The sequence below is a fragment of the Ambystoma mexicanum genome, chromosome 10 (genome assembly GCF_040938575.1).
Source record: "Ambystoma mexicanum isolate Mex_15411 chromosome 10, UKY_AmexF1_1, whole genome shotgun sequence".
In the NCBI taxonomy this organism is placed as follows: Eukaryota; Metazoa; Chordata; class Amphibia; order Caudata; family Ambystomatidae; genus Ambystoma; species Ambystoma mexicanum.
Window position 1 is genome coordinate 1,611,673,202 of NC_090932.1, and position 24,837 is coordinate 1,611,698,038.

Below are 24,837 nucleotides of genomic sequence, written 5' to 3' on the forward strand. Positions count from 1 at the left end.
GTGGAGGAGGAGAGAAAGCCAAGAGCATGCTGAGGCGATATCTCACAGTCTGGTGGAGGTCAGAGGTGGAGGAGGAGAGAAAGCCCAGGGCATGCTGAGGCGATATCTCACAGTCTGGTGGAGGTCAGAGGTGGAGGAGGAGAGAAAGCCAAGAGCATGCTGAGGCGATATCTCACAGTCTGGTGGAGGTCAGAGGTGGAGGAGGATAGAAAGCCAAGAGCATGCTGAGGCGATATCTCATAGTCTGGTGGAGGTCAGAGGTGGAGGAGGATAGAAAGCCAAGAGCATGCTGAGGCAATATGTCATAGTCCAGTGGAGGTCAGAGGTGGAGGAGGAGAGAAAGCCAAGAGCATGCTGAGGCAATATATCATAGTCTGGTGGAGGTCAGAGGTGGAGGAGGAGAGAAAGCCAAGAGCATGCTGAGGCTATATGTCATAGTCCAGTGGAGGTCAGAGGTGGAGAGAAAGCCAATAGCATGCTGAGGCGATATATCATAGTCTGGTGGAGGTCAGAGGTGGAGGAGGAGAGAAAGCCAAGAGCATGCTGAGGGCTACATCACAGACATTAGCTGAGGCCAGAGCAGAGAAGGATGAGAGAAAGCCAGGAGCCTGCTGAGGCTATATCTCATAGTCTGGTGGAGGTCAGTCATGGAGGAGGAGAGAAAGCCAAGGGCATGCTGAGCATATATCTCATAAACTGGTGGTTGCCAGAGGAGGAGGAGGGGGAGAGAAAGACAAAAGCCTGCTGAGGCTACATCTCATAGACTGGTGGAGGGCCAGCATGGAGGAGGAGAGAAAGTCACGAGCTTTCTGAGGATATATCTCATAAACTGGTGGAGGTCAGGCATGGAGGAGGAGCAAAAGTCAAAAGCTGACAGTGGATATATCTCATAGACTGGTTGGGGCCAGAGGTGGAGGATGGGAAGAGAAAGACAAAAGCCTCCTGAGGATATATCTCATAGACTGGTGGACGTCACGCATGCAGGAGGAGAGAACGTCAAGGGTCTGCTGAGGAAATATCTCATAGGCTGGTGGAGGTCAGGCATGCAGGAGGAGAGAAAGACAAAAGCCTGCTGAGGATACATCTCATAGACTGGTGGAGGTCAGGCATGCAGGAGGAGAGAACGTCAAGGGTCTGCCGAGGAAATATCTCATAGGCTGGTGGAGGTCAGGCATGCAGGAGGAGAGAAAGACAAAAGCCTGTTGAGGATACATGTCATAGACTGGTGGAGGTCAGTCATGCAGGAGGAGAGAATGCCAAGGGTCTGCCGAGGAAATATCTCATAGGCTGGTGGAGGTCAGGCATGCAGGAGGAGAGAAAGAAAAAAGCCTGCCAAGGCTATATCTCATAGACTGGTGGAGGGCCGGCATGCAGGAGGAGAGAACGTCAAGGGTCTGCCGAGGAAATATCTCATAGGCTGGTGGAGGTCAGTCATGCAGGAGGAGAGAATGCCAAGGGTCTGCCGAGGAAATATCTCATAGGCTGGTGGAGGTCAGGCATGCAGGAGGAGAGAAAGAAAAAAGCCTGCCAAGGCTATATCTCATAGACTGGTGGAGGGCCGGCATGGAGGAGGAGAGAATGCCAAGAGTACGCTGAGGATATAGCTCATAGACTGGTGGTTGCCAGAGGTGGAGGAGGGGGAGAGAAAGACAAAATCCTGCTGAGGCTATATCTCATAGACTGGTGGAGGTCAGGCATGGAGGAGGAGAGAAAGTCACAAGCCTGCTGAGGATGTATCTCATAGACTGGTGGAGGTCGGGCATGGAGTGGGAGAGAAGGCCAAAATGTGGCTGAGGATATATGTCACAGACTGGTTGTGGCCAAAGGTGGAGAATGGGGAGAGAAGGACAATAGCCTGCTGAGGATATATATCATAGACTGGTGGAGGCTGGGCATAGAGGAGGAGAGAAAGTCACAAGCCTGCTTAGGAAATATCTCAGACTGGTGGTGGCAAGAGTTGGGGCCAGGGGAGAGAAAGACAAAAGCCTGCTGAGGCTACATCTCATTGACTGGTGGAGGGCCAGCATGGAGGAGGAGAGAAAGTCACAAGCCTTCTGAGGATATATATCATAGACTGGTGGTTGCCAAAGGTGGAGGAGGGGGAGAGAAAGACAAAAGCCTGCTGAGGATATATATCATAGACTGGTGGAGGTCAGGCATAGAGGAGGAGAGAAAGCCACATGCCTGTTTAGGAAATATCTCAGACTGGTGGTGGCAAGAGGTGGGCCCAGGGGAGAAAAAGACAAAAGCCTGCTGAGGCTACATCTCATTGACTGGTGGAGGGCCAGCATGGAGTGGGAGAGAAGGGCAAAATGTGGCTGAGGATATTTGTCACAGACTGGTTGTGGCCAAAGGTGGAGAATGGGGAGAGAAAGACAATAGCCTGCTGAGGATATATATCATAGACTGGTGGAGGCTGGGCATAGAGGAGGAGGGAAAGCCACAAGCCTGCTTAGGAAATATCTCAGACTGGTGGTGGCAAGAGGTGGGGCCAGGGCAGAGAAAGACAAAAGCCTGCTGAGGCTACATCTCATTGACTGGTGGAGGGTGGAGGGCCAGCATGGAGGAGAAGAGAAAGTCACAAGCCTGCTGAGGATATATATCATAGACTGGTGGTTGCCAAAGGTGGAGGAGGGGGAGAGAAAGACAAAAACCTGCTGAGGATATATATCATAGACTGGTGGAGGTCAGGCATAGAGGAGGAGAGAAAGCCACACGCCTGCTTAGGAAATATCTCAGACTGGTGGTGGCAAGAGGTGGGGCCAGGGCAGAGAAAGACAAAAGCCTGCTGAGGCTACATCTCATTGACTGGTGGAGGGCCAGCATGGAGGAGGAGAGAAAGCCACAAGCTTGCTTAGGATATATCTCAGACTGGTGGTGGCAAGAGGTGGGGCCAGGGCAGAGAAAGACAAAAGCCTGCTGAGGCTACATCTCATTGACTGGTGGAGGGTGGAGGGCCAGCATGGAGGAGAAGAGAAAGTCACAAGCCTGCTGAGGATATATATCATAGACTGGTGGTTGCCAAAGGTGGAGGAGGGGGAGAGAAAGACAAAAACCTGCTGAGGATATATATCATAGACTGGTGGAGGTCAGGCATAGAGGAGGAGAGAAAGCCACACGCCTGCTTAGGAAATATCTCAGACTGGTGGTGGCAAGAGGTGGGGCCAGGGCAGAGAAAGACAAAAGCCTGCTGAGGCTACATCTCATTGACTGGTGGAGGGCCAGCATGGAGGAGGAGAGAAAGCCACAAGCTTGCTTAGGATATATCTCAGACTGGTGGTGGCAAGAGTTGGGGCCAGGGGAGAGAAAGACAAAAGCCTGCTGAGGCTACATCTCATTGACTGGTGGAGGGCCAGCAACGAGGAGGAGAGAAAGTCACAAGCCTTCTGAGGATATATATCATAGACTGGTGGTTGCCAAAGGTGGAGGAGGGGGAGAGAAAGACAAAAGCCTGCTGAGGCTATATCTCATAGACTGGTGGAGGTCAGGCATGGAGGAGGAGAGAAAGTCACAAGCCTTGTGAGGATGTTTCTCATAGACTGGTGGAGGTCGGGCATGGACTGGGAGAGAAGGCCAAAATGTGGCTGAGGATATGTGTCACAGACTGGTTGTGGCCAATGGTGGAGAATGGGGAGAGAAAGACAATATCCTGCTGAGGATATATATCATAGACTGGTGGAGGCTGGGCATATAGGAGGAGAGAATGTCACAAGCCTGCTTAGGAAATATCTCAGACTGGTGGTGGCATGAGTTGGGCCAGGGGAGAGAAAGACAAAAGCCTGCTGAGGCTACATCTCATTGACTGGTGGAGGGCCAGCATGGAGGAGGAGAGAACGTCACAAGCCTTCTGAGGATATATATCATAGACTGGTGGTTGCCAAAGGTGGAGGAGGGGGAGAGAAAGAAAAAAATCCTGCTGAGGCTACATCTCATAGACTTGTGGAGGGCCAGCATGGAGGAGGAGAGAAAGTCACTAGCTTGATGAGGATATATATCATAGACTGGTGGAGGTCAGGCATGGAGGAGGAGTAAAAGTCAAAAGCTGACAGTGGATATATCTCATAGACTGGTTGTGGCCAGAAGTGGAGGATGGGAAGAGAAAGACAAAAGCCTCCTGAGGATATATCTCATAGACTGGTGGACGTCACGCATGCAGGAGGAGAGAACGTCAAGGGTCTGCTGAGGAAATATCTCATAGGCTGGTGGAGGTCAGGCATGCAGGAGGAGAGAAAGACAAAAGCCTGCTGAGGATACCTCTCATAGACTGGTGGAGGTCAGGCATGCAGGAGGAGAGAACGTCAAGGGTCTGCCGAGGAAATATCTCATAGGCTGGTGGAGGTCAGGCATGCAGGAGGAGAGAAAGACAAAAGCCTGTTGAGGTTACATCTGTCACAATGGCTCCCTGGTTTACTCGACTCCTCACCACTATCCACAGTGACCCTTATGCCCTCCTGCTCACCTGCTGTCTCTTCTTCTGTTTGGAGTCCAAATCTCCTTCTTCTCAGGGCCTCTTCTCGGGAATGCAGATGGGGTCTGCCTCGAGAGGAAGCCACCCTGCCCCTCTGACTCGGGGCCTAGGGGGGCCCCCGAACCGGGGCAGACCAATGAAGGGGAAAAAGCCACAAGGCACAAAAAACCCCTTCCGATTGGATTGGATAACAGGATGCCAGGTCAGAAATGATTTGACGGATTCCCACACGGAACGAACTTCCTTCCAGAACGAAGGTAGGATGGGGTGATGGAACCCAACAGACAGAAGAGAAAAGGAGAACTGCTGAAGCCAATATGGTAGCCAAGACAGAAGGACTGCTGAAGAAAAGGGGAGCCTGAGAGGTAAGGGAGAGGACGAAAGGGCAATGCAGAACGTACTCAGGAGAAAGAAACGAGAGAGGAACAGAACACGGAGAAAGGCACTAGAGCGTACCAACCCGGAAGCCTAACGCGAATAGGTTGCAACGCGCGGGCTTCCGGGTTGGCGCTCGTAATGAAGTGCGCCACTGATCCGACGGCGGAAAGCTAGACCGCGGCTGGAGAACGTGCAGCTGCGTAGCGGCCATATCAATGGCCGCCCCAGCGCCAGCGTCTCCACAACCGCCAGCGGCCGCGGCTGCCGTGCGTGACAACATCTCATAGACTTGTGGAGGTCAGGCATGCAGGAGGAAAGAACGCCAAGGGTCTGCCGAGGAAATATCTTATAGGCTGGTGGAGGTCAGGCATGCAGGAGGAGAGAAAGAAAAAAGCCTGCCAAGGCTATATCTCATAGACTGGTGGAGGGCCGGCATGGAGGAGGAGAGAATGCCAAGAGTACGCTGAGGATATAGCTCATAGACTGGTGGTTGCCAGAGGTGGAGGAGGGGGAGAGAAAGGCAAAAGCCTGCTGAGGCTATATCTCATAGACTGGTGGAGGCTGGGCATAGAGGAGGAGAGAAAGTCACAAGCCTGCTTAGGAAATATCTCAGACTGGTGGTTGCAAGAGTTGGGGCCAGGGGAGAGAAAGACAAAAGCCTGCTGAGGCTACATCTCATTGACTGGTGGAGGGCCAGCATGGAGGAGGAGAGAAAGTCACAAGCCTTCTGAGGATATATATCATAGACTGGTGGTTGCCAAAGGTAGAGGAGGGGGAGAGAAAGACAAAAGCCTGCTGAGGATATATATCATAGACTGGTGGAGGTCAGGCATAGAGGAGGAGAGAAAGCCACACGCCTGTTTAGGAAATATCTCAGACTGGTGGTGGCAAGAGGTGGACCCAGGGGAGAGAAAGACAAAAGCCTACTGAGGCTACATCTCATTGACTGGTGGAGGGCCAGCATGGAGTGGGAGAGAAGGCCAAAATGTGTCTGAGGATATTTGTGACAGACTGGTTGTGGCCAAAGGTGGAGAATGGGGACAGAAAGACAATAGCCTGCTGAGGATATATATCATAGACTGGTGGAGGCTGGGCATAGAGGAGAAGAGAAAGCCACAAGCCTGCTTAGGAAATATCTCAGACTGGTGTGGCAAGAGGTGGGGCCAGGGCAGAGAAAGACAAAAGCCTGCTGAGGCTACATCTCATTGACTGGTGGAGGGCCAGCATGGAGGAGAAGAGAAAGTCACAAGCCTGCTGAGGATATATATCATAGACTGGTGGTTGCCAAAGGTGGAGGAGGGGGAGAGAAAGACAAAAACCTGCTGAGGATATATATCATAGACTGGTGGAGGTCAGGCATAGTGGAGGAGAGAAGGCCACACGCCTGCTTAGGAAATATCTCAGACTGGTGGTGGCAAGAGGTGGGGCCAGGGCAGAGAAAGACAAAAGCCTGCTGAGGCTACATCTCATTGACTGGTGGAGGGCCAGCATGGAGGAGGAGAGAAAGCCACAAGCTTGCTTAGGAAATATCTCAGACTGGTGGTGGCAAGAGTTGGGGCCAGGGGAGAGAAAGACAAAAGCCTGCTGAGGCTACATCTCATTGACTGGTGGAGGGCCAGCATGGAGGAGGAGAGAAAGTCACAAGCCTTCTGAGGATATATATCATAGACTGGTGGTTGCCAAAGGTGGAGGATGGGGAGAGAAAGACAAAAGCCTGCTGAGGCTATATCTCATAGACTGGTGGAGGTCAGGCATGGAGGAGGAGAGACAGTCACAAGCCTGCTGAGGATATTTCTCATAGACTGGTGGAGGTCGGGCATGGAGTGGGAGAAAAGGCCTAAATGTGGCTGAGGATATGTGTCACAGACTGGTTGTGGCCAAAGGTGGAGAATGGGGAGAGAAAGACAATATCCTGCTGAGGATATATATCATAGACTGGTGGAGGCTGGGCATTTAGGAGGAGAGAATGTCACAAGCCTGCTTAGGAAATATCTCAGACTGGTGGTGGCATGAGTTGGGGCCAGGGGAGAGAAAGACAAAAGCCTGCTGAGGCTACATCTCATTGACTGGTGGAGGGCCAGCATGGAGTGGGAGAGAAGGCCAAAATGTGGCTGAGGATATATGTCACAGACTGGTTGTGGCCAAAGGTGGAGAATGGGGAGAGAAAGACAATAGCCTGCTGAGGATATATATCATAGACTGGTGGAGGCTGGGCATAGAGGAGTAGAGAAAGCCACAAGCCTGCTTAGGAAATATCTCAGACTGGTGGTGGCAATAGGTGGGGCCAGGGGAGAGAAAGACAAAAGTCTGGTGAGGCTACATCTCATTGACTGGTGGAGGGCCAGCATGGAGGAGAAGAGAAAGTCACACGCCTGCTGAGGATATATATCATAGACTGATTGTTGCCAAAGGTGGAGGAGGGGGAGAGAAAGACAAAAGCCTGCTGAGGATATATATCATAGACTGGTGGAGGTCAGGCATAGAGGAGGAGAGAAAGCCACACGCCTGCTTAAGAAATATCTCAGACTGGTGGTGGCAAGAGGTGGGGCCAGGGCAGAGAAAGACAAAAGCCTGCTGAGGCTACATCTCATTGACTGGTGGAGGGCCAGCATGGAGGAGGAGAGAAAGTCACAAGCCTGCTGAGGATATATATCATAGTCTGGTGGAGGTCAGTCATGGAGGAGGAGAGAAAGCCAAGGGCATGCTGAGCATATATCTCATAAACTGGTGGTTGCCAGAGGAGGAGGAGGGGGAGAGAAAGACAAAAGCCTGCTGAGGCTACATCTCATAGACTGGTGGAGGGCCAGCATGGAGGAGGAGAGAAAGCCACGAGCTTGCTGAGGATATATCTCATAGACTGGTGGAGGTCAGGCATGGAGGAGGAGCGAAAGCCAAAAGCTGACAGAGGATATATCTCATAGACTGGTTGTGGCCAGAGGTGGAGGATGGGAAGAGAAAGACAAAAGCCTGCTGAGGATATATCTCATAGACTGGTGGACGTCACGCATGCAGGAGGAGAGAACGTCAAGGGTCTGCTGAGGAAATATCTCAGAGGCTGGTGGAGGTCAGGCATGCAGGAGGAGAGAAAGACAAAAGCCTGCTGAGGATACATCGCATAGACTGGTGGAGGTCAGGCATGCAGAAGGAGAGAACGTCAAGGGTATGCCGAGGAAATATCTCATAGGCTGATGGAGGTCAGGCATGCAGGAGGAGAGAAAGACAAAAGCCTGCTGAGGATACATCTCATAGACTGGTGGAGGTCAGGCATGCAGAAGGAGAGAACGTCAAGGGTATGCCGAGGAAATATCTCATAGGCTGGTGGAGGTCAGGCATGCAGGAGGAGAGAACGACAAAAGCCTGCTGAGGATACATCTCATAGACTGGTGGAGGTCAGGCATGCAGGAGGAGAGAACGTCAAGGGTCTGCCGAGGAAATATCTCATAGGCTGGAGGAGGTCAGGCATGCAGGAGGAGAGAAAGTCACAAGCCTGCTGAGGATGTATCTCATAGACTGGTGGAGGTCGGGCATGGAGTGGGAGAGAAGGCCAAAATATGGCTGAGGATATATGTCACAGACTGGTTGTGGAGAATGGGGAGAGAAAGACAATAGCCTGCCGAGGATATATATCATAGACTGGTGGTTGCCAAAGGTGGAGGAGGGAGAGAGAAAGAAAAAAGCCTGCTGAGGATATATATCATAGACTGGTGGAGGTCAGGCATAGAGGAGGAGAGAAAGCCACACGCCTGCTTAGGAAATATCTCAGACTGGTGGTGGCAAGAGGTGGGGCCAGGGCAGAGAAAGACAAAAGCCTGCTGAGGCTACATCTCATTGACTGGTGGAGGGCCAGCATGGAGGAGGAGAGAAAGCCACAAGCTTGCTTAGGAAATATCTCAGACTGGTGGTGGCAAGAGTTGGGGCCATGGGAGAGAAAGACAAAAGCCTGCTGAGGCTACATCTCATTGACTGGTGGAGGGCCAGCATGGAGGGGGAGAGAAAGTCACAAGCCTTCTGAGGATATATATCATAGACTGGTGGTTGCCAAAGGTGGAGGAGGGGGAGAGAAAGACAAAAGTCTGCTGAGGCATTATCTCACAGACTGGTGGAGGTCAGGCATGGAGGAGGAGAGAAAGTCACAAGCCTGCTGAGGATGTATCTCATAGAGTGGTGGAGGCCGGGCATGGAGTGGGAGAGAAGGCCAAAATGTGGCTGAGGATATATGTCACAGACTAGTTGTGGCCAAAGGTGGAGAATGGGGAGAGAAAGACAATATCCTGCTGAGGATATATATCATAGACTGGTGGAGGCTGGGCATAGAGGAGGAGAGAACGTCACAAGCCTGCTTAGGAAATATCTCAGACTGGTGGTGGCAAGAGTTGGGGCCAGGGGAGAGAAAGGCAAAAGCCTGCTGAGGCTACATCTCATTGACTGGTGGAGGGCCAGCATGGATGAGGAGAGAAAGCCACAAGCTTGCTTAGGAAATATCTCAGACTGGTGGTGGCAAGAGTTGGGGCCAGGGGAGAGAAAGACAAAAGCCTGCTGAGGCTACATCTCATTGACTGGTGGAGGGCCAGCATGGAGGAGGAGAGAAAGTCACAAGCCTTCTGAGGATATATATCATAGACTGGTGGTTGCCAAAGGTGGAGGAGGGGGAGAGAAAGACAAAAGCCTGCTGATGATATATATCATAGACTGGTGGAGGCTGGCCATAGAGGAGGAGAGAAAGCCACAAGCTTGCTTAGGAAATATCTCAGACTGGTGGTGGCAAGAGGTGGGGCCAGGGGAGAGAAAGACAAAAGCCTGCTGAGGCTACATCTCATTGACTGGTGGAGGGCCAGCATGGAGTGGGAGAGAAGGCCAAAATGTGGCTGAGGATATATGTCACAGACTGGTTGTGGCCAAAGGTGGAGAATGGGGAGAGAAAGACAATAGCCTGCTGAGGATATATATCATAGACTGGTGGAGGCTGGCCATAGAGGAGGCGAGAAAGCCACAAGCCTGCTTAGGAAATATCTCAGACTGGTGGTGGCAAGAGGTGGGGCCAGGGGAGAGAAAGACAAAAGTCTGCTGAGGCTACATCTCATTGACTGGTGGAGGGCCAGCATGGAGGAGAAGAGAAAGTCACAAGCCTGCTGAGGATATAGATCATAGACTGGTGGTTGCCAAAGGTGGAGGAGGGGGAGAGAAAGACAAAAGTCTGCTGAGGATATATATCATAGACTGGTGGAGGTCAGGCATAGAGGAGGAGAGAAAGCCACACGCCTGCTTAGGAAATATCTCAGACTGGTGGTGGCAAGAGGTGGGGCCAGGGCAGAGAAAGACAAAAGCCTGCTGAGGCTACATTCCATTGACTGGTGGAGGGCCAGCATGGAGGAGGAGAGAAAGTCACAAGCCTGCTGAGGATATATATCATAGTCTGGTGGAGGTCATTCATGGAGGAGGAGAGAAAGCCAAGGGCATGCTGAGGATATATCTCATAAACTGGTGGTTGCCAGAGGTGGAGGAGGGGGAGAGAAAGACAAAAGCCTGCTGAGGCTACATCTCATAGACTGGTGGAGGGCCAGCATGGAGGAGGAGAGAAAGTCACGAGCTTGCTGAGGATATATCTCATAGACTGGTTGTGGCCAGAGGTGGAGGATGGGAAGAGAAAGACAAAAGTCTGCTGAGGATATAACTCATAGACTGGTGGACGTCACGCATGCAGGAGGAGAGAACGTCAAGGGTCTGCTGAGGAAATATCTCATAGGCTGGTGGAGGTCAGGCATGCAGGAGGAGAGAAAGACAAAAGCCTGCTGAGGATACATCTCATAGACTGGTGGAGGTCAGGCATGCAGGAGGAGAGAATGCCAAGGGTCTGCCGAGGAAATATCTCATAGGCTGGTGGAGGTCAGGCATGCAGGAGGAGAGAAAGAAAAAAGCCTGCCAAGGCTATATCTCATAGACTGGTGGCGGGCCGGTATGGAGGAGGAGAGAATGCCAAGAATACGCTGAGGATATAGCTCATAGACTGGTGGTTGCCAGAGGTGGAGGAGGGGGAGAGAAAGACAAAAGCCTGCTGAGGCTATATCTCATAGACTGGTGGAGGTCAGGCATGGAGGAGGAGAGAAAGTCACAAGCCTGCTGAGGATGTATCTGTCACGCCCTCTCACACGACCTTTCCCTCTTCACATCTCTCCTCCTCAGGCGCCTCTCGCCGTAGTATTTCCCGTTCACACCACCAGCAGGGAAAACACGGCAGGCGGAATACCATGTTGGGCGGATCTGCCTCGTTTCGCCCTTTTCCGCGTTGGCGTCTGCCATGGCGCCTCTTGCACAGCCGGCAACGTCAGAATACCAGGAAGTGCCGGCAGCTCCAATCACTGGCCACGTTGCGCTCCATGCAACGTACGCGAGCAGCCACGTGATACGTCACGTGATACCGCTCGCCCCTTCAAAAGAGGCCGGCAAACAAGACTCTTTGCTTCACAGCTACTTCAACTTCTACGGAGGACTGTCACGCATTACCCTTGCTCTTGTTTGCTTCGACCTTGGAACTCTTTTCGGATTTGCTATTGGATTACCCTTGGATTTTGGCGTGCTCTCTGATTTTCTGGACATCCGACCCCTGTTATACTCTGGACTTGCTCTTGGATTGCCCTTCTGTTTTGCAACCTTCGGATTGCTTCAAGCCTTGCTACAGATCTTGCCTCACTCCACGAGGTACTGGGAAGGAGTGCCTATTACACCATTCCGGCTTGCCGTGGATTTCCCTGCGTAGGTTCTCTACCTACATTCCATCTCTATTAGGTAAGCTGGTGTCACTGCATTTTGTTTAACTCTTCCTATCAATTGCCCATTGCCATTATAGAGTATATTCCTGATTATAACCTTTTGCCTTATAGCGATCAGGGGTCCTTCCGGCGTTCTCAATACCAGGCCGACGACAACACTCCTTCCTGTGGCCTCAAAGATTGCTCGGGCAGTGTTTATATTCTGCTCGAGCGGTACTTGGGGACGGAGGCATTTTATAACTGCACGACCATCAAGTCGGACCCATCAAGTCAGAACAGACTGTGAAGCCTTATGGTCGTCTAGTTATGGATGTTTCAGCCGGGGACCCTGTGACTGCTTTAATGCAAGCAGTGACATCGCTTAGGACAGATATGGCAGTTGCTACCACTGCCCTCCGCACTGATTTAGCCTCTGCCACCACTGCACTGAACCATCGTCTTGATGCCATGCAAAGCACCCGACATCCCTTACCTGCTGACGCTGAGTTCGGCGATGCTGCCTCATCTCATAACACCCCCATCACTCCACTTACTTTGCCAGTCCCGTCTGTGGTGGTTCAGACTCCATTTCCTCTAGCAGCCCCTGAGAGGTACCAGGGAGATCCTTTGAAATATCGCACTTTTATAAATCAGTGCAAACTACATTTCCTATGCCGACCTCAAGCTTTCTCTGACCCAGTCTCTAAAGCGGCTTTTCTACTCTCCCATTTGTCGGGTGTAGCAGCCACATGGGCCAATCCGTTTTTGGAGAGTAATCATCCCGCTCTGTACGATTTCGATATATTGACTCAAGAAATGGCTAAGGTTTTTGACACTAGATATAAAGCCCAATCCAGAGACATGGAGCTCTTAGATCTCACTCAAGGTCGATCTACTCTCATTGAGTATATTACCAAGTTTAATCAACTCGCCACCGAGACTTCATGGCCAGAGAATAAGAAGGCAGTGATCTATTATCGGGGTCTGTGTGGTTCCATGAAGGATGCTTTGTCTGTAGTGCCCTCCCTTCCCTCACTTTATCTTGATCTGGTAGATTTAACCTTGCAAATCGACGCCAGATGGGCAGAACGTAAGGGGGAAGCAGGGATATCCCAGAGCTCACCTTCAACCTCGTCTAGCACCTTACCTGAACCCATGCAGATCGGCGGGGTACGCAGTCCTATCACACATGCCAAACGGGAGCGCAGGAGGGCAGACAACGCTTGCTACTACTGCGGACTCAATGGGCACTTTGTAAAGGAGTGTCCCCGTCGACCAAGAAACAAAGCTCTGGGTTTTCCGAAGACTCGCCCTTGAGATCAGGGGTTGGGGCGAGTCCTATACCTAATACCTCTGACCTTGCTTTTGGTCCCGTTCGACCTGTGGTGGTGCAAGCTTCCTTAAACCTAGCTGCAGGAGTTTCCCATGCAATACAAATAGTGATCGACTCTGGTGCTACTGGTTGCTTTATAGACATAGCGCTAGCCAATGCTCTAAACTTACCTCTGGTCCAAAAGAAACACCCCGAACCAGTTCATGCAGTAGATGGGACGTCATTAACCTCTGGACCGATCTTACACCAGACAGCCCCTTTAGAACTAGTCATACAGGAAGTCCACAGAGAGACCATGTCTTTTGACCTCATAGCTACGCCTCAGTTTGGTGTTATCCTGGGCATTCCTTGGCTAAAGAGGCATAATCCTTTGATTAACTGGGGTACAGGTCAGGTACTCTTTGAATCCGAAACATGTCAATACTACTGCCTGCTTGAGGCACCTCAGGTTTCCAGTCCCGCAGACATCCTAGGGATAGTCGCTTCATTAGACATAGAAGACAGGTCCGATTCCCCAGACTCACACATGATAGGGGCGGTCACAAATAACATACCTCCTGAGTATTATGAATTCCGGGCAGTGTTTGACAAAGGCTCTGCAGAAGGCCTTCCTCCACATCGATCTTACGACTGCCCCATTGATTTAATCCCAGACGTCTCTATCCCAAAGGGGCGGATATACTCCTTAACCCAAACAGAGGAGCGAGTCCTTCAGGATTACATACAGCAGGCTCTGCGTCTAGGTCATATTCGCCCATCAACCTCTCCAGCTGCAAGTCCCATCTTCTTTGTGCCAAAGAAGGAAGGGGATCTCCGTCCCTGCATTGATTACAGGCGTTTGAACGCCATCACAGTAAAAAAACGCTATCCTATTCCCCTTATTACCCCGTTGTTGGACAAACTTACTCATGCCACAATTTACACCAAATTGGATCTACGGGGTGCATACAACCTCATACGCATACGAGAGGGAGACGAATGGAAGACGGCTTTCTGCTCACGACAAGGGTTGTTTGAGTATACAGTTATGCCGTTTGGTCTCTGTAATGCTCCTGCTACGTTCCAGCGCTTCATGGATGACATATTTGGCGATATCCTGAACACATACGTAGTAGTGTATTTAGATGACATATTGGTCTTCTCTTCCTCTCTCGATGAACACATCAAACATGTCAAGGAAGTGTTGTTACGTCTGCAAGCCAATGCACTATTTGCTAAACCTGAAAAGTGTATTTTCCATACCAGCCAGGTTGAGTTCTTGGGGTTCCATATCTCTCCTGGAGGCCTCTCCATGAATCAGTCCAAAGTTCGGGCAATAAACGATTGGCCAATTCCGACCACACTCAAGCAATTACAATCATTTTTGGGTTTTGCCAACTTTTACCGACGATTCATAGCTGGGTTTTCTTCTATTGTAGCACCACTCACTGCGCTCACTAGTCCTTCAGTCCCCTATGTCTGGTCCGAAAATCAACAAAATGCTTTCGATTCTCTGAAAACTATGTTCACTACTGCCCCGGTGTTACAACACCCTGACCCTGAACTCCCGTTTGTCCTTGAGGCAGACGCATCCTCTTATGCACTTGGGGCTGTACTGTCCCAGCCATGCCCTGCCACTGGTCGGCTACATCCGGTGGCATTTCACTCTCGCAAGTTCACAGCAAGTGAATTACACTACACAGTCACAGAAAAAGAACTATTGGCCATTAAGGACGCCTTACAGACCTGGAGACATCACCTTCTGGGAGCAAAACACCAGACGGTGGTGTTCTCAGACCATAAGAATCTCCAAGACCTTGCCTCCTTGAAATGTACCAATAGTCGACAAGTACGTTGGCACCTTTTCTTTGCCGCGTTCGACTTTGTGGTCAAACATAGACCTGGTGTAGGGCATGGGAAAGCAGACGCCCTGTCTCGTTCTCCTGGGGGGGAAGTTCTACCATCCTTCCCTGAAACCTTGTTGAGTGAGTCTCACGTAGTTTGTGTCTGCACACCATCACCTTCATTGCAGTCCGCCATACGACAATGGGTCTCCCGATATCCACAGTCACTAACAGAATGGGATCCCGTTATGCAGGATGGGCTGCCCTTTGTACATGGGAAGCTTTTTCTTCCCACGAGTGAAACCAGGAATTTGGCGTTGGAATGGTCTCATGATGCTGCCATTAATGGTCACCCCGGGCAGCATCGTACCCTGGAATTACTCAAACGATGGTGTTGGTGGCCGGCTATGAAACGAGACGTACAGAATTATGTCAATACCTGTCCAGTCTGTGCTCAGGGCAAGTCACGTAGGGGCCGGCCTTTGGGTCTTCTTCTTCCTCTCCCGGTTCCTCCACGCCCAGGGCACACGGTCTCAATGGACTTTATTACTGATTTGCCACGTACACAGGGTTTCGATACTATATGGGTTGTTGTCGACTCCTATACCAAAATGGCTCGTTTTGTACCATGTAAGGGAGTACCCTCAGCCCCGGTTTTGGCCAGGCACTTCTTTAAGTCTGTCTTCTGTCTCTTTGGCCTGCCTCATGTTTTGGTGTCCGATCGAGGCACACAGTTCACCTCTCGTTTCTGGCGGGCCCTCACCTCTCTGTTGGGAATCGATGCTCATTATTCCTCTGCTTACCATCCAGAGAGTGACGGGCAGACTGAGAGGGTTAACCAGTCATTGGAGCAATACCTACGTTGCCTAACGTTACAATATCAGGACACTTGGCTTAATTTATTGCATCTTGCCGAATTTGCTTATAACAACTCTTTGCATTCTGCTACTGGTTTTTCACCATTCTTCGCTCTCTATGGCCAACATCCTCGTACTCTTCCTCTGCCAGATTACTCCTCTTCTGATACCCCCGCTGCCTCGGCCTGCGCTAGGGATTTAGTGTCAATACATGCCCAGACTTTGATCCATTTGCGTGAGGCCCAATCTTCCATGAAATCCACAGCTGACAGGAAGAGGGCGGAGGCTCCTGCATACAAGGTGGGGGACAGGGTTTGGCTTTCCGCTCGTCATTTACACATTCCTGGTTGTCGCAAACTACTCCCTCGCTTTGTGGGTCCTTACAAGGTGGCCAAGGTTCTGAATCCGGTGGCTATGCGTCTGGCGGTACCTCCTGCTTGGCGAATCCACCCAGTTTTCCATGTCTCCCTGCTTAAACCCTGCCCTGGTCCTACCCGATTAGTTGCCCCTCCTGCTCCGGTCTCTGTCTCTTCTCCTGATGTTTTTGAGGTCCAGGGAATACTGGGTTCCCGTATACACGGGGGTGGGCTGCAGTATCTGGTGGATTGGCGGGGTTATGGCCCTGAAGATCGCTCCTGGGTTGCTGCTCGAGATGTTCACGCTTCTCGCCTGGTGGCCAAGTTTCATCGAGAGCATCCTTCCAGCCCACGCGGTCGTGGGCCTTTGAGGGGGGGCTCTGTCACACCCTCTCACATGACCTTTCCCTCTTCACATCTCTCCTCCTCAGGCGCCTCTCGCCGTAGTATTTCCCGTTCACACCACCAGCAGGGAAAACACGGCAGGCGGAATACCATGTTGGGCGGATCTGCCTCGTTTCGCCCTTCTCCGCGTTGGCGTCTGCCATGGCGCCTCTTGCACAGCCGGCAACGTCAGAATACCAGGAAGTGCCGGCAGCTCCAATCACTGGCCACGTTGCGCTCCATGCAACGTACGCGAGCAGCCACGTGATACGTCACGTGATACCGCTCGCCCCTTCAAAAGAGGCCGGCAAACAAGACTCTTTGCTTCACAGCTACTTCAACTTCTACGGAGGACTGTCACGCATTACCCTTGCTCTTGTTTGCTTCGACCTTGGAACTCTTTTCGGATTTGCTATTGGATTACCCTTGGATTTTGGCGTGCTCTCTGATTTTCTGGACATCCGACCCCTGTTATACTCTGGACTTGCTCTTGGATTGCCCTTCTGTTTTGCAACCTTCGGATTGCTTCAAGCCTTGCTACAGATCTTGCCTCACTCCACGAGGTACTGGGAAGGAGTGCCTATTACACCATTCCGGCTTGCCGTGGATTTCCCTGCGTAGGTTCTCTACCTACATTCCATCTCTATTAGGTAAGCTGGTGTCACTGCATTTTGTTTAACTCTTCCTATCAATTGCCCATTGCCATTATAGAGTATATTCCTGATTATAACCTTTTGCCTTATAGCGATCAGGGGTCCTTCCGGCGTTCTCAATACCAGGCCGACGACAACACTCCTTCCTGTGGCCTCAAAGATTGCTCGGGCAGTGTTTATATTCTGCTCGAGCGGTACTTGGGGACGGAGGCATTTTATAACTGCACGACCATCAAGTCGGACCCATCAAGTCAGAACAGTATCTCATAGACTGGTAGAGGTCGGGCATGGAGTGCGAGAGAAGGCCAAAATATGGCTGAGGATATATGTCACAGACTGGTTGTGGCCAAAGGTGGAAAATGGGGAGAGAAAGACAATAGCCTGCTGAGGATATATCTCATAGACTGGTGGAGGCTGGGCATGGAGAACGGGAGAAAGGCATGGGTCTGCCAAGGATACATCTCATAAACTGGTGGAGGTCAGACATGCAGGAGGAGAGAACAGCAAGAGCCTGGTGAGGCTATATCTCATAGTCTGTTGGAGGTCAGGGGTGGAGGAGGAGAGAAAGCCAAGAGCATGCAGAGGCGATATCTCATGGTCTCATGGAGGCAAAATGAGAAGGAGTGAAGGCCAAGATCCTGCTGAGGCTATATCTCATAGCCTGGTGGAGTTCAGAGTTGGAGGAGGAGGAGAGAAAGCCAAGAATATGCTGAGGGCTATATCTCATAATCTGGTGGAGGTCAGAGGTGGAGGAGGAGTGAAAACTAAGAGCATGCTGAGGGCTATATCACAGACAATAGCTGGGGCCAGACCAGAGAAGGTGGAGAGAAAGGCAGGAGGTTGCTGAAGCTATATTTCATAGTCTGGTGGAGGTCAGACATGGGTGAGGAGGGAAAGAACCCCCAGATGAGGCTATATAGCATAGTCTGGCAGAGGCAAGACATAAAGGTGAAGGGAAAGCAAGCAGCCTGCCAAGGGATTTGTCTCAGATTCTAGCTGAAGCTGGAGCCGAGAAGGAGGAGAGAAAGCCATGAGTTTGCCAATGATATACATCCTAGACAGGTCAGGTGTGGAGGAGGATAGAAATCTAATAGCCTGCTGAGGATATATATCATAGACTGGTGGAGGTCAGGCATAGAGGAAGAGAGAATGCCACGAGCCTGCTGAGGATATATATCATAGACTGGTGGTTGCCAAAGGTGGAGGAGGGGGAGAGAAAGACAAAAGCCTGCTGAGGATGTATATCATAGACTGGTGGAGGTCAGGCACAGAGGAGGAGAGAAAGCCACAAGCCTGCTTAGGAAATATCTCAGACTGGTGGTGGCAAGAGGTGGGGCCAGGGGAGATAAAGAAAAAAGCCTGCTGAGGCTACATCTCATTGACTGGTGGAGGGCCAGCATGGAGGGGGGGAGAAAGTCACAAGCCTGCTGAGGATATATATCATAGTCTGGTGGAGGTCAGTCATGGAGGAAAGGAGAAAGCCAAGGGCATGCTGAGGATATATCTCATAAACTGGTGGTTGCCAGAGGTGGAGGAGGGGGAGAGAAAGACAAAAGCCTGCTGAGACTACATCTCATAGACTGGTGGAAGGCCGGCATGGAGGTGGAGAGAAAGGCAGGAGCCTGCTGAAGATATATCTCATACACTGGTGACGGCCAGAGGTGTAGGAGAAGGAGAGAAAGCCAGGAGACTGCTGAGGATATATCTCTACACTGGTGATGGCCAGAGGTGGAGGAGAAGGAGAGAAAGCCAGGAGCCAGTTGAGGATATATCTCATACACTGGTGACGGTCAGATGTGGAGTAGAAGGAGAGAAAGCCAGGAGACTGCTGAGGATATATCTCTACACTGTTGACGGCCAGAGGTGGAGGAGAAGGAGAGAAAGCCAGGAGACTGCTGAGGATATATCTCATAGACGGTGGCGACTAGAGGTGGATGAGAAGGAGAGAAAGCCAGGAGCCAGTTGAGGATATATTTCATAGACAGGTGACGGCCAGAGGTGGATGAGAAGAAGAGAAAGCCAGTAGACTGCTGAGGATATATCTCATAGATAGACTGGTGACGGCCAGAGGTGGAGGAGAAGGAGAGAAAGCCAGGAGACTGCTGAGGATATATCTCTACACTGGTTGAAGGCCAGAGGTGGGGGAGAAGGAGAGAAAGCCAGGAGACTGCTAAGAATATATCTCATAGACGGGTGGCGACCATGGGTGGATGAGAAGGAGAGAAAGCCAGGAGCCAGTTGAGGATATATTTCATAGACAGGTGACGGCCAGAGGTGGATGAGAAGAAGAGAAAGCCAGGAGCCTGCTGAGGCTATATCTCATAGACGGGTGACGGCCAGAGGTGGAGAAGAAGGAGAGAAAGCCAGTAGCCTGCTGAGGATATATCTCATAGACGGGCGACAGCCAGAGGTGGATGAGAAGGAGAGAAAGCCAGTAGACTGCTGAGGATATATCTCATAGATAGACTGGTGACGGCCAGAGGTGGAGGAGAAGGAGAAAGAGCCTGGAGCCTGCTGAGGATATATCTCATACACTGGTGACGGCCAGAGGTGGAGAAGAAGGAGAGAAAGCCAGGAGCCTGCTGAGGATATATCTCATAGACGGGTGACAGCCAGAGGTGGATGAGAAGGTGAGAAAGCCAGGAGACTGCTGAGGATATATCTCATAGATAGACTGGTGACGGCCAGAGGTGGAGGAGAAGGAGAAAAAGCCTGGAGCCTGCTGAAGATATATCTCATACACTGGTGACAGCCAGAGGTGGACGAGAAGGAGAGAAAGCCAGGAGCCTGCTGAGGATATATCTCATAGACTAGGCAGATATTGGGGAGGAGAGAAAGCAACAAGCCTGCTGAGGATATATCTCAAAGAATGGCAGTGGCCCAACAGGAGGAGGGAAAACCAAGGGTCTGCCGAGGCTCTATCTCATACACTGGTGGCGGCCAGAGGTGGAGGAGAAGGAGAGAAAGCCAGGAGACTGCTGAGGATATATCTCATCCACTGGTGGCGGCCAGAAGTGGAGGAGAAGAGAAAGCCAGGAGACTGCTGAGGATATATCTCATAGACGGGTGACGGCCGGACGTGGAGAAGGAGAGAAAGCCAGGAGAATGCTGAGGATATATCTCATAGATAGACTGGTGATGGCCAGAGGTGGAGGAGAAGAAGAGAAAGCCAGGAACCTACTGTTGATATATCTCATACACTGGTGGTGGCCAAAGGTGGAGGAGAAGGAGAGAAAGCCAGGAGACTGCTGAGGATATTTCTCATAGATAGACTGGTGACGGGCAGAGGTGGAGAAGGAGAAAAAGCCAGGAACCTGATGATGATATATCTCATACACTGGTGACAGCCAGAGGTGGAGGAGAAGGAAAGAAAGCCAAGAGACTGCTGAGGATATATCTCATGGACGGGTGACAGCCAGAGGTGGATGAGAAGGAGAGAAAGCCAGGAGACTGCTGAGGATATATCTCATACACTGGTGGCAGCCAGAGGTGGAGGAGAAGGAGAGAAAGCCAGGAGACTGCTGAGCATATATCTCATACACTGGTGGCAGCCAGAGGTGGAGGAGAAGTAGAGAAAGCCAGGATACTGCTGAGGATATATCTCATAGACGGGTGACAGCCAGAGGTGGACAAGGAGAGAAAGCCAGGAGCCTACTGAGGATATATCTCATAGACGGGTGACAGCCAGAGGTGGAGAAGGAGAGAAAGCCAGGAGACTGCTGAGGATATATCTCATAGAGGGTGACAGATAGAGGTGGAGAAGGAGAGAAAGCCAGGAGACTGCTGAGGATATATCTCATAGATAGACTGGTGATGGCCAGAGGTGGAGGAGAAGGAGAAAAAGCCGGGAGACTGCTAAGGATATATCTCATACACTGGTGGTGGCCAAAGGTGGAGGAGAAGGAGAGAAAGCCACTAGCCTGCTGAGGATATATATCATAGACTGGTGATGGCCAGAGGTGGATGAGAAGGAGAGAAAGCCAGGAGCATGCTGAGGATATATCTCATAGACTGGTGATGGCCAGAGGTGGATGAGAAGGAGAGAAAGCCAGGAGCCTGCTGAGGATATATCTCATAGACTAGGCAGATATTGGGGAGGAGAAAAAGCAACAAGCCTGCTGAGGATATATCTCAAAGAATGGCAATGGCCCGACAGGAGGAGGGAAAACCAAGAGTCTGGAGAGGCTCTATCTTATACACTGGTGGAGGTGAAATGTGGAGCAGGAGAGAAAGTTAGGCTAAGGGCTACAAGTCAGAGACTGGCAGAAAACCACCCCAACCCTTGAAGTAGAAGTGACAGGAAGCCAATTGCAGGCCTCCTTCCGAAGGACTCTGAAGTGTCCTGACACCAAAAGAGAGATGACATTTTTTTTTGCCCTGGAGGATGACCTCCGGCTGGTGGTTTATGTGAAGAAAGACTAAAAGGGGGAAGACAATGTGCTGCTAGGAGAGTGTCTAAGGTATCATTCATAGTGGTCGAGGACGGCGACCTGTGGCTAGAGACTAATAATATCTTGGCCTAACATGGACCCTAAACCAAGAGGGAACATGTCTTTCTGGTAGAAGGAGCCAAGTTGTGACCTCAGCACTGTGTCCCAAGGACATTGAAACTAAGCGGCAAGCTTAGTGCTATTTCTCACATAGGGGGACGCAAAGAAGCGAGCTGGGCACTAGATGTCCCAGACCTGTAATGGAAAGCCCAGAAGAGAATGGCCTATCAAATCTTAGAGACTGGTTGTTGGCTTTGAAAATCAGGGGCCAATCAAGTTTCCCATAGTTAGACCGCAGAACCACCTTGAATGATCCTTATCCTGACACCTCTTGTATTTACATAAGAGTCCCTTCTTCTTCATAGGGTGACTCCCCAAGATCCTACAGGTATTGCAACACCCATCCTATTGGTTATCAGAAAGAGTGTTCCACCTTACTCCCATCTTCTAGTGTTTTCTGTGGATCCTTTCATCACTCTACCTAGGGATAAGGAACCCCAAAACAGGTAAGTGGGCGTAGGGGCAATTAGTCAAGAATGGGGAACTTTGGTGATGGAGTCCGAGATCCCCTTCCCTGCGTCATGTACGCGTGATGTGGATCATGGGAACAAGACTCCAGTGACGGACCCATGGATGAAGAGTCCCGCGACCAAGAGATATTTGCGCCCAATGCCGGGAGCTAAATGGAGTCTCGCCGGTTGGCTCCTGGAGACTCTCCCTCCATACTTGCGCATCCAGCTTTATACTTGCCCCTCACCTGTTATGCTGAACTAATGCAACTTACTTTACCAGCTGCAGTCATCCTTGTTTGAATTACGTGAGTTAGTTTCACAGGGACTTTGCTACTGTAGTGGCATGGTGCTCTGTTTCACTGTCAACTATGGGGGCCACACAACTGTTTCACCTGTGGAGGTCTATAGGGCGCAGGCCAGAACATCAGACATACACGGGTATCACACAACCTACGATGGGGATGTCCCGGGAGGATAGCTCAGTGGCAACATGGGTGCACACATTACAGAGAAAATTATGCAAAGAGAATGAAAAGGAGGAAAGAAAGACAAGAAAGTGACAGAAAACGGTGATGTTACGGAAGAAAGAATGAAAATGTAGCTAAGAGAAAAGGAGTAGAGACAAGTTCATGGTTAGATTGGAGAAGAGGGGTGAAGGAATGAGAGCAGATGAGGAGAGGAGAGAAAAGATGGGTGCGAACAGAGAAGGAGGAGAGGAGAGATGGAAGGAGAGGAAATATAGGGGTGAGACTGGTGAAGAAGGGCAAACAACTGAAAGAGGAAAGGAAAGACAGGGGTTAGAATGAGAGACGGATGAGAGGAGCCATGGAAAGAGAGGAAGGACAATGGTGAGAATGCCAAAGAGGGGTGAAGGAATGGAAGAGAAGAAGGAGAGATGGACGGAGAGGAAATAAAGGGGTGAGACTGGTGAAAAGGTGCAAAGGACTGAAAAGAGGAGAGGAAAGGAAACACATGAGAATGGAGCAGAGGAGTGAAGCAATGAGAGCAAGGAAAAAGGAAAGGCAAGGAGAAAGGGATGACAGGGAGCCTGGAGAAGAGTTAACTGACAAAACGCTGATCGTAAGACACTTCTTGAAATAATGTAAAATGACCTAACAGCAGTCCGACCTCATACAGGCATAGTCAGACACATTGCACAGGCTCTCAACAACTACATGCCAGTGTCTTTTTGGTTTTCCTTGAGTCTTGATTGTCCCTGAAACCTTGTTAGTATTTTGATAGGCTGAAGTGTTTGGTCCCACACATTTCCTCTACAGCCTATTATCTCAAAAAGTGCTGCCTGTTCATTCCTCTCCCGATGCGCACAACATTCATGACACAGAGCAACTCCCAGGCAGGGGGATTGCTAGCAACACATTGAGGGTTGTGTGACACAGCATAGACATCCTCAGTCACCAAGCCCATGCTGCCACCCGCATGGCCTCCGGCTCCAGTTTACCTCCACTGTGGTCCTTTGAGACGGTAAGTGTTGCCCACTTCCAAGGTGCTCTTGCTGGGCTACCTGAACAACTACTTCATAGAGTTTGTAGAGGTGTTTGCAGGTGTATCCGACAAACAATGCATAAATAAATAAACCTGGTTGTGCACTGAGCGGGGACAGTTCTTGGGTCACAAGGCCTCATCTGCATACACGACCCAGTTTATTTATTTATTTATTTATGCATTGTGTGCCGGGTGCACAGGCTGATTTATCTGTTGAGTTTGTTCCAAGCAGACTTTGTTGCGATATGCATTTTGTTATATAGGCCAGACCATTTTTACTTGTTCGTCTTTAGGCCATGACCATCAAGTCTTAGACCACGCCTATTGTGCAAGACATGCCCCTAAATGAGGCCCCCCCCTTCAATTTCTTACCCCACTTAAAGCACTGGGGCTGCATCCCTGAAAGTAGAAGTACCCTTGCAGGTGTGATCTCTCTTCTCCAGATCCGCTCGCTCGCCTTTCTGCACAGCGCGTCCCTGCTCGTGGAGGCTAAGCCGTGTAAGAGCCTGCCCAGGGCCACTCTCGCGAGACTACCGCTCCACAACCTCCTTTACTGCATCCTTTCATTGTTTGTTTGTTTGTTTGTTTGATATAGCGCAAGACCAAAACCCTCAGGTAGCTGGGCACAAACAATACAAGAATACTTAGGTAGCTTAGTTACAGTGATAAGGGGAAGGTACATACAAAGAATACAATACATACACAAAATGATGAGCAAGGTTGTAAACAAAGAGTCGTGATACTGCCACAGGTTAGCAGTGATCAGGGACCCAGTAGATATATCAAGGTACAGGCAAGTGGTACAAGAGAACACATGCACTTGATGTAGTCAAGCCTGGCAGTCCTAGAGAAAGGGTCTGGAATGGGTATGGCAGGGGGTCCGTTAGGATGTAGTGTTTAGGTGTCATTAGTCCGTAGCCAGGTAAGAACTTTCCGTCTGAATCTCGAGTAAGGTTGGTCAGTTCTAATATCTAATGGAAGTCTATTCTTGACTGAACGTGAACGTTTTAAGAACCTCCAACCTCCCCCTCCTTACCATCATTGGAATGTTCCATGCCATGTAAACATGGGACTTGTAATCATCCATCCAGACCTCAGCAGCTCGCAGAGCGTTGCGTTTTGCATAGTAGTCAATGTCGTTGTTGTAGGGTTTCTTAGTACGTTCGATATGCGCGACTCGGGAACAAGGGAGGACTTCCATGCTTCCTCCGCACTGCCACACCTGTAAATAGAGGAAGATGAAAGGGTTAAATCAACCCTGCCAAGAATACACTGATAACATTATGCTAGGACAGTCACAATTAATGGCTTTAGTCTTTAGAATTATTCTATAT

At 50.6% G+C, this 24,837-nt stretch overlaps 1 protein-coding gene across 1 annotated transcript in view; it reads right to left on the reverse strand.

The window, feature by feature from the left end:
* Nucleotides 1–24,837, reverse strand: part of GALNT9 (polypeptide N-acetylgalactosaminyltransferase 9) — a 1,283,051-nt gene that overhangs the window by 280,588 nt on the left and 977,626 nt on the right. The window contains exon 7 of the mRNA XM_069619988.1: nucleotides 24,540–24,725. Coding sequence (XP_069476089.1) covers nucleotides 24,540–24,725 — 186 coding nt within the window. The remainder of the gene's footprint in view (nucleotides 1–24,539; nucleotides 24,726–24,837) is intronic.